We start from the raw sequence: 10,842 nt of genomic DNA on the forward strand, positions 1-10,842 counted from the left end.
CAAAAACCACAGAGCAATTTTTTCTGCATAATCCCCCCCCAAAAGTCGGGGGAGTGGTATCAAGCTTCTCGTCAACCTCTTGGCAAGAAAGCGAATGCACATATTTACCAACGTATCAAACTATTTCTTTGTGTATAATTGAGTCTAAAATCATGTTGTTTTTTTTCCTTGTTTTATTCTTGTGCGTCAAAATTGTAATCTAATAAATTGTAATGCTGTAAAGAGCAAAGATCAAACAAAATCTGGCAAAAATAACATTTGAAACATTAGGGTAGTATTCAGAACGTCTGCACAAGTTAGATCATTGTGACCAATCTCTAGTTTTTTTTAAGTATCTTGTGTTCATCAGTTGGTCCTTCCCAATTCTCTTAAAAATGTAGTTGTGATTTGTATATTTGTTTTGTTTTTCTTAATTAAAACCCCTCCAAAGGTTAGCATTGCTATTAACAAGAAATACATAGCCTACTGGGGTAACAATCCTCTTTAGCATTCCTCTTTCAACCTGTTAGAGGTACTGTAGCCATACTGTATGTGTGCTCAGTTGCAGCTGAAGGACAGCAGGAAGCCTGGTAACAATAAGAACAGCTGTTCAAACATTTGCCAGCCTCACCAGCGAGCCCTTTGTCAAGAACCTGAACAAACCTGGAGACATTTAAAAAAAATCAAACCTCTTTGACGGGTTGCAACAGCTGGCACAAAGTATCTAGGTTCTTCAAATGTTTCAGCGTTGATTTTGCCACTCATCCATCCTCGGTGCCCTACACTGAATGCCAGTCCTTGTCAGCCTCCGCACTCCAAATCTTTAAACTCGGCAGATGCGTTGAGAAAATCTGCCGAGAGATGGCTGGCACTGAATACTGTGGAGAGATATCCTCGCGCTTTAGGAGGAGGAAGAGACATCATTAAGGCACGTCGGCCACGGCTCTTGTGCAACTACTTCTGTAAAATCTTTGTACGTCTATACGAGTTGTTAAGGCCATGATTGTTTCAGAATGCAATCTTTGACTTACACCTGATGTTGGTTATGGCTGCTTTATGAATCCCACATGTGCAGACAACAGAGACTGTTGAATGCCACATGATCAGGTCAAAATAAGGTATTTAAATCCACATCTTTTCAAACAAATGCCTTGTGCAATGGCATCTCAACTGTGTTTGGTAATCAGGGTACTGAGGCCTATGGATGCAATTGGACGAGGGTTTGAACAGCAGGAAGCTATAACAAGTGGAATCTGCTCGTCCAAAATGGTTAACTGCAGTCCTTTTTCAGCCAATACGTAGAGCAATATCAGGCATATCAGGAACATGAAGGTAAGGTTTTATTTGACTTATGCAGTGAAACTAACATTGTCCACAGTGAAAACAGGGCACTGCATGGTGCATTTCTTATGTGAATAAAGTCTGACTTTGTTATGTCAGCCCTATTTGAAATAGTCAGTGCTTTCTTCAAGATGTAGGAATTCTTTGTCAGCCTCCAGGCCTCCATAATATTGGTTATGCCACTAGATCAATGCCTTCATTCGTGGTTTGGAACGCTGGTGTAGCTGCAATGTAGTATTAATACACTGGGTGGCAGTGTGTCCTCATATTTCATATTTCATTGCCTCTGTCCATTCACTTACACACGCAGTATTGATGATGAACTACAATCTGTTTTACCTGAGCCTTTGTAGAACGTGACACCAAAAGTTGGTGGAAATCAATAATGATGAATATTTGTTATGTGTATGACAAATTCATTTAATGTTACTTTTTGTTTTAAAAAAATAAAAATGGAATTGTGTTGCTTTAGCTGCACTAGCAGCATGACAAGGCCCACTGATAGGGTCACAGAAACATTTGACAGGCTCTATGAAATATTTCCAGAAGACCAATACGGGAAAAAAAACATCATGAGAATCAATGGGACTTTCAAAATACTTTGGGGAAGCAGTTGTTCTTAATGCAAGGCTCAGCTCACTGGTAGCTTATTTCACAAGGAATAGTGGTTATAGTGTGATAGCCTATATGACATGACTTATGTATTACATCTTAGACACAAACTCTGCTTAAAAGTGAGACCACTCTCTCTTCTCTTTGATTTGTGCATTATTGTGTTGGGATTCATTTGCTCTACTGTTTTACATTTTGCAAAATATCACTGATCTGACATGTTTCTCACATTCCCATACAACATCCTGCAACCAAAAAAAGTTGTATCCCGAACCACTTAACTTTTTAAAGTTGTACTTTACCATAAATCGGGAAGATTATGATTCAATTGTGCAAAAAAAAACTGATATTCAATTAACAGTTGCCTTTTCAAGTTTGTAAAGAAACGAAGTGAAAAAGGCATGGTGAATGCAGACAGTTAAAGTGGGCTGTTTTTCCTTGCAGGTGCAAAAAAGAGCTTCTCCAAGCGGGACCTGTGGCGCGTCTTTTTCAGCGCCAGCAAGGGGACTCGACGCGCGACTCAGAGGTTCACATCTCAGCCTGTTTCCGGGATGAAGACAAAGATTAAAGGCAGTGAAACTGACTGTTCTTTCTGCAGCGAACCTGCACTCATTCGACATGAATTTGAGTGCCCCCCCCTTTTGTTTGTATGAGTCTGTGTGGTTGGTCGGTGTGAGAGAGAAAAAGAGAGAGAGAGAAAGAGAGAGAGAGAGAAACCTGGAGGAGCAAGGACAGCCAGCCAATCAGGAATCCCCTGAAGCGATTAAAGGGATGGTGGGCAGTCTCTCGGGCTTTATGAGCGACTTATTTTACGACCTCCTCCACACATTCTCACGTCTTGACCTCCCAAACCAGAGCAGAACGGTTCGCCCGGCTCGGTGTGGATCTGTCCTGAGTGGTGCTTTCCTTCCCTTTCCCTCCACATGAGCTGCTGCTGGATGCTACTCCTCCTCCTCCTCCTCCCCGCCGCACTTGTTGCGTAAAAACTGGATGCGCCACTGAATCGTTGGAGGAGAGAGAGGCAGGGACGGACTGCAACAGGTGCACACAGAGAAACCTCCCCGACAGAGACCGCACCGTAGTAGGTAGGGACATTATTTATTATGTTGTTTGTTTAGAGATATTTGTTTGTTTTTGATTTATTTGAATGTGATTTAGTTTTATTTCATTTAACAGTTTTTTTTTCTTTCTTTCTCTTCACTGACTTCAAGATAAAACAAAACTTTAAATGCCGATTTAAAGATATTTTTTGGCCCATCTTCATCGCTCACCGCGCACACAAAGCCAGGATGCCGGTTCTGACGAGCCCAGACATTGCCAATAAGTTTAAGGAGAATTGGCTGGCGGTGTTCCCGGAGGATCAGGTCACCGGGTCCGACTCTGCGCCCCTGGACGACAGCCTCACCAGCCTCCACTGGCTCCAGAATTTCTCCATCCTCAACGCGGACCCGGAGCGACCCAACGGATCCGGACCCGGCTGTCCTTCCTCCCCCAGCAGAACCTGTATCTGAAGCGGCTCGGCTTCCCCAGAGGTGGCTCCGACTCTCCGTCCAGCCCTCCGGCAGGGGACACCGCCGCCACCGGGATGCCTCTGTACCTCGGGATCCCCGTCACCTCCGGCAGCGACTGCACAGCGGTGCCTCGGTTCGCCAATTGCGCATATCCGGTGACCGGCTACCCACAGATCCCCATCCAGGCCAGTCCGCCCGTGGAGGTCGATTACAAAACCAACCATAAAGTCAAGCCGCCTTATTCCTATGCGTCTCTCATCTGCAAGGCCATGCAAGCCAGCAAACAACCCAAAGTGACTCTGTCCACCATCTATAACTGGATAACGGAGAATTTCTGCTACTACAAACACGCGGAGCCCAGCTGGCAGGTAACCGAGACCGGCTAAGTCCTCTTCTATTATTGATGAGTCAGATAAATGGCGAGCAAGGGAGAGAAGGTTTGAGCAATTGATCCCAGTGCCACCATCAGACACCACACCATTATGCTACATACAGGACAATCAGACAATTCTTTTATCAATGTGGTGAAACAAAAACCATCAGATGTAGTGCATATTTTAAAATCCTACAGCATGCATCTTTTTTTTTTTTAATTACACACTATTACAAGTAATCTAATTTCAACCTTTGACGATTTTAATGACAAGTGTTTCTTAATGCAAGAGTCTCAGAAATGTCCATCTTCCATGAGTGTGCTCATAGGGTTTTTTTGTCTGAGGGGAATGGTGATGGGGTTGAGAAAGCACTCTAAATGTGTGTGTGTGTGTGTGTGTGTGTGTGTGTGTGTGTGTGTGTGTGTGTGTGTGTGTGTGTGTTAATGAGGGCTCCTGAGAGAGATGGCAGCTAAGCACAGCTGATCATGTTTGAAATTCACAGAGCTGCCTGTTACTAGAAAGCCTAATTAGGTACATTTGCTTTCCTATACAAACAACAACAATGCCCCCCCTTCTCTCTTCTCATCTCCAGTAAAAAGACGAACTGACACATTCTGTTTTTGCATCACTAACTCAAATTTGCTCAAAGCCAATGAAATCATTGTAATCATTTTTTTGGGGGGTATTTTTCACAGAACTCGATTCGTCACAACCTGTCCCTCAACAAGTGTTTCAGGAAGGTCCCCAGACAGAAAGACGAGCCAGGGAAGGGAGGCTTCTGGCAGATTGACCCACAGTATGCAGATATGTTCGTTAATGGCATCTTCAAACGCAGGAGGATTTCTGCTAACAACTACAGCAACAGCAGTGGCCCCCACAGACAGAGCAAACTGGTTCAGGGTTATCACAGCACCCAAAATGGCTGCCCTTACCAAGGGGTTGGCGCGAAACGGAAGCACTCGCCCTCTAAGAACAACAGCAAGGCGATGAGGGCAACTGAGTCCCCTCTTTTAGCGACAGAGGCCCACAAAACAGACATCCTGAGGGGGGACTTTGACCTGGCGTCAGCGTTCGACGACGTTCTCAGCGGGAACTGTAGCAACTTCGAGGATTTGGACATCAACACGGCGCTGAGCTCCCTGGGCTGTGAGATGGAGGTTTCCATGCAGGGGAGGCAGCATTCGGCGGGGCTGGGGAGGTGGTGCGGCGGCGGAGACGTCTCTGGTCAGAGCCAGCACCTGAACCACCTCCAGTCCTACGGTTACATGGAGCTGAGCGTCGCTGCCATGGATTGCACGGTCAATATGGGAGAGCTCCATGTGCCGCAGCTGCATCCACTGCAGCAGCAGCTGGACCAAGATCAGCTGCTCCAAAGTCACCACCACCTGCAGCAGTTCGACGAGCCCTGCGCTCTGTTCCCGGAGCAGCCCGAGGAGGCGGTGCTGCAGCCCTGGGAGGAGATCAAAGAGGAGGAGCAGGCGATTCCTCTGACTCTGGATCAGGGCTTCGGCCTGTGCGAGGGCTTCTTTACAGAGATGCAGCCATGGGAACGAGTTGAGGCTTATCTGTGACCTTTGACCCCAGATCTCATTGACTCCACCCAATGACCTGAACATGTCTGATTACTGGTCCATTATTACCACCAAAAGGATAACACTGGTTAGAACTACAGCCCAGCTACTTCTGCATTCCCTCCAGTCATTCTGCAGTACATCTGTAATTTATTTTTCGTTAGCACTGACCTATCTTTTCTCACAATACAAACATGATAATATCAAACCTATCTTGAACTATAAACCCAGTTACAAAGATTCTCTTTAGAAAAGACATTGATCTGACTATTGAGAGTTTTGGACAAAATTATTAGGGATTATTTCCTGGCATAGACTCCCATTTCTTCCTAAGGGTGTCAAGTGATTGACAGCAGTGCGTAACATGACACAGCACTGATGTACCAGGCAAAATGATATGACAATACAACAGAATTAAAACTTGAATTAAAGTTTTATGTGGACTGCGGAGGATGAATGGCAGCAAATGTTTTCTTCAGAAGGAAGAACAATGACAAGACTGTGTGCAGAAAACAGGACACACTTATCCTTTAAGTTGGATTTTCTGGAACTATAACAGCTCACATGTCAGGCAACTGGTAATAAGAGAATGTGTTCAAATGAGCTATGTATCACTCTAGGGTTTTTGATGAAATGATGACAGAAGCAAAGTGAAGATAACCCAACCACCCTTCTCCAAAGCACTCTCCACAAACATGCACTGTCACTACAGGACTGAGAGGACATGCAGGATTCTATTTTGCTACATTAGCATTAAACTTTTTTTTTTACTAACATGCAGCAAAATTCAGCCATTCATCAAGTTATGTGAGCAGGATGCAGACTTTAAATTCATAGTGTAAGATTAGAAATCAGTCATTTATGACTTTGTTGTATAGTCAATTTAATATATATTCACTAAAGTATATAGCATGAAGCTAGGCAGGAATATTTGCCATTTGTCTACAGTTATGAGGGGAGCAGACCTAAAAACTGATCGCCTTCTCGACAGTCATGAAAATCGAACATTATGCACTTTGATAGACAGCAGTTGTAGGAAAGCAAGACAGCGATTATTTCCAGGATGTTTAGTTTTATTTTTTATCATATTAAAAATGACGTTTTCTTAAGTTTACTGACCATAATGAACGTGATGCATTTGCTGTAATTTTCCATATCAGTTTGTTTTTGAACATGAACTCAACACTGCAATAAGTCAGCTGGGCAAGTTTGTTTTCTGTTTTGTTTTCTGCTTAAATATGATGTTTTTCTTTCCAATTATATACAAAACTGGGCATTTGTTGATTATATTTCGCCAAATTTGTTGATAAGGAATATGCAGTTCATTGGTGTTTCTGTGTTGATTAATAAGAAAAAAAAGGACAGTTCTGTTTTCTGTCACTGGGTGATGGATTTGTCCTTATTGATTACTCTGCTGTATGTCTTTTTTTTATTTGTATGGTTTGTTTTCACAAATCAGAATTTCAAAATGTGTTTGAGAATTTATTAACTTGGTTGCTTTGAAGGGACCAATGATGAGCAGATACATAAACTCAACACTTTAAGGCCAGATTTTCTTATTGTATCATATTGATCAAGTTTGATACGAGCTCTTTATCCTACCATGTTATTTTCATTTGTACTTTTTTAAGCTGTTTAAACATGCAATCATGCCTTGATGCAATAAATGGTGTCAATTAAAGAAAGAATAATAACAAAAAAATATATTGTTTACTTGTCATTGTGAAATATCAGAGATTAAAACATGATGGAGTGCAGTATAAAGCTGTGGTCAGGTCAATTGTTTGAGTTAGAGCACTGTGTGTGTATGTGTGCAATCAAGAGATAAAAAGTCCATCAGAGTTTATCATTATTCAGCACAGACAAGTCTGGACTCGCTTGGTGTTTGAGACATACAACAGGTAGATTTAAAAGCATGAACAGCTCTACAATACATGTAATCTGATACACTAGACAGCAAATTGGACCTTAAGCAGGAGCTTTGGTTGTTGAAACAGTTTTAGAGAAGTGTGTATTCAACTATATTACGACCATTGTTGGGACAACAATGGTCGTAATTGCACCCAAGACACACTCACAATTAATGATTATCTGAGGTCTGAGTGGCTTTTGGTCCAAGTGAAAGAGATAACATTTGAGGAGTAAAAGGTTGAAAATTAGATACGTTTTAAGCCATTTTTAATTAGGCTTCAGACACACGTCATAAAAGTGAAGGCTGTTCTTTGGAACAAAGGTGCTTTGAGCTAAATGCTAACATCAATGCTAACATCCTGTGACCAAAAAAAGTGACCAGACTAAGAATCTACAGCCACGCTAGCAGCTCTAAGAGGTGGTAGCATGCTAACAAACTCACAGTGACAGTTTAATATTTTTAGAAGGAGTCATGTTTACCATGATCACCATCTTAGTTTGGCGTGTTAGCATGCCATTACCCTCCTATGGTTGTTGAGACAGTTTCACTCAGAACCACAAGTCAACCTCATCGTGTCAATTGAGGAACAATCAGTGGATCCACAAATTAATTAAGATTCATACTCTGCAGACGATGAAGGGGTGTTAATAATTTCATGGCAATCCATGAAACCGTTATTTCAGTCTGAACCAAAGTGGTGGGCAGACTAACAGACCAATTTTGCCAAATCATAAGAACACAGTGCTAGCATAGCTAAATATAGCACAAAGTCACATAAAAAAATGGATAAAACTGTAAGTAAGTTACATTGATAAAAGAAATGGAATAATTCAAAACATATCAGTTAAGAGGCATACAGTTAATAAAAACAAAAAAATCAAACAGTCCAAGTGTTAAAAGTGTGTTTAGAGATATGAATCATAGTCAACTGTGCAGCCCTTAGTTCAGAAATATAGATCTCTGCCTGAGGACCCTGAAGTTTTCATGTGTGGCCAGAGGTTTAAAAAGATAACTCAGGAACGCAAAGAACAATCAAATGTCCAAGTGTATAAGTTCACATTCATTACTGCTGATTAACAGTTTTGATTGGGTGCTTCAGGATAAAAAAAGCTGAATCAGAGGACAAACAACTCTCTAATCAACACTTCTGTCAACTCAAATGAACGCAGTGACTTTCTCTGACTTTTTTTACTTTCTCTCACTCCACATGTTGACCCTTTATCTATCAAAAGACATGTCTCATAGCTGTTAGAAAAGGCCGTCAAAACTCACCACCACACCTCATCTCCACCTTCTCCAGGATTTTGGTTGCATGCCCTGTATGGAAATGGGCTTTTCCACCTCAAATCTCTTTTTAATTGAAATCGTTGGAGGAAAATGGGCAGAAATGCGGCTTATCCCTGCCCCTCTGGCCCGGGGCTCCCAGCGGCGACAGGTCATGTGTAGAGATCTCTAGGAATGGGTGGAATAACTCAGATTCCTAAAAACAGCAGGGACTACAGCCAGATTTGAGGCCCGAGACGTGTGACCACTGGTCAACGTGCATGGAGAGAATCACCCCAGCTGATGGAGAAGCTGGTCCTGTGACAGCAGCAGGTCATTTTATACTAGCTAAAGGCCAAGAGGTGAATTCTACTTTCAGAGGAAATGTGAGGAAAGTTGGAGAAGCATCCTCAGTGTCACTATCACGCTCAAGTTGAAGGCTAAAGAAGCATCCTTTGTACCCTAACATGTATGTGTGTGTGTGTGTGTGTGTGTGTGTGTGTGTGTGTGTGTGTGTGTGTGTGTGTGTGTGTGTGTGTGTGTGTGTGTGTGTGTGTGTGTGTGTGTGTGTGTGAACTTTCACATTTGTCTCTGTTTGGCTGTGACCATGCGGACATGTGCGGTTACATTATATGCCCATAATGTTTGTGTTGGTCCACAGGCTTCTTTGTCTGCACTCCCGCTGATGTGTGCGCTGCCCACTGAGCGTGTGTGTACACGGCTGCGATCTGAGCCCCGTGGCGGCCCAGATAACACTATCTCTGTGGAGCCAGAGCCCTGTGGTTCTATTCAGCGCGGTCGGATGAGAGCCTGGGACTGCCCAGCACGCGGACCTGCTCAAAGAAGGAGGAACAAGCTGGGCTGTCACTGTAGGCCAACCTGGCTCATAATGGTTTATATCCTCCTCCTCGGTGCCCCTCTGGGGGGGCTCTGCATCATGTGTGTGCTAGTGTGTGAGCTCGGGAGGGTTGCACAGAGAAGGGCAAGTGACAAGAAGAGGGTGTATTCCATGTTTTATTGCCACCATGGCACCCTCTGGACTGCTCCTGATTAGAGTCAAGCATGAACGGGGTCAACCAGCTTTGCTAAAGAAGCGCCCCTCCCAGCGTGACATAGACAGAGGGTTCAACTCTCCATTTATTGGGGATAGTCACAGAGCTATTCTTTAAGGGGAAGAGTGAATAGAAGACATGATGGGGGTCCCTCACTAATTAGATCTTTCATTGTGGCACAAAGCAAAAAATGGCAGCGGGAAAACGCCCTAAGCCTGTTTTATAGCCCCTGAGGAACCCCTGAGAGTGGGCGATTACATGTACAAATAACTGCTAGATCACACTGATAAATGCAATTTCCTCATGATTCGAAGCAAATAATCACACACATGTTAGGAGAGGACCTTCAGCAGGAGTAAGCTTCACCCTTTCTGAACTGGCGGGAAATCGTCCATCTCTTGTTTCCAAGCCCTCATCACATATTGATAAGGGAAAAACACTGGGATGATATTCAGCTGGTCCGACCGTCCATTAATGCCTCTCCAGACTGGCGCGACACAAGAGGAGCAACGTAGGCAGGAAATACACCTAAATAGTCTTTCCAACAGGCTGTTGTTTATGTATGAGATGCTAATGAGGTTTCCATTTAGATTGCCTGTTCCATTTTTAAAAAGGAATTGTGGATGGTAGATTATTATAAAAGGACTGAAGTGTATTATAGTGAGGTTTTTTTTCCTTTTATTTAAAAGGAGATTAGGGATTTTACCTACTTGCGAAATTTGTTCAAAGTGTGCACATGGCCATGTTTACATCAAATAAAGACAGGATCATTACTCGAAGAGCTAAATGTTTCCTGGCATTAACCTTCAACAAAAGCCTTCTTGGTGGAGTTTTTTTGTCCAGGAGAGCCATTATGCTTCCAAATGTGGGGATGACTAATGAAGACTGGATCGCCAATTTGCCAACGCCACGTGAACCCAAACAAAAACCCTCTAGATTTTGTTTTGATGTGCTAATTTTATTTATTCGGTGCATGTAGTGCAGACAAATGCAGGTGTGCAAATGAGCACAAACACAACTGCAAACACAGATGGCAATTAGGAATACATATAGAGGTTATTTAAGGCCAAATTCACCCTTTTACGAGTGTTCAGAACTTATATGTAACATTCTCTTTTTGTGCCGGTTTTCTTCACGCCCTGTTTCTCTTACACTTCTGTGACTTTTTGAACGTACACTCAGGATTAGGCACTCGCTGCCTGAGGAAAAAACATCATAAACCATTTC

At 43.0% G+C, this 10,842-nt stretch overlaps 1 protein-coding gene across 1 annotated transcript; it reads left to right on the plus strand.

The window, feature by feature from the left end:
• The first annotated feature begins 3,221 nt into the window (after positions 1-3,221).
• foxj1b (forkhead box J1b) lies at positions 3,222-5,388 on the plus strand. The gene is given in 3 exon segments (XM_054599418.1): positions 3,222-3,422; positions 3,425-3,811; positions 4,513-5,388. Coding segments are annotated over 3 exon segments (1,464 nt in total).
• Positions 5,389-10,842: the final 5,454 nt, after the last annotated feature.

Source organism: Anoplopoma fimbria, chromosome 5, assembly GCF_027596085.1.
Source record: "Anoplopoma fimbria isolate UVic2021 breed Golden Eagle Sablefish chromosome 5, Afim_UVic_2022, whole genome shotgun sequence".
Taxonomy (NCBI): Eukaryota; Metazoa; Chordata; class Actinopteri; order Perciformes; family Anoplopomatidae; genus Anoplopoma; species Anoplopoma fimbria.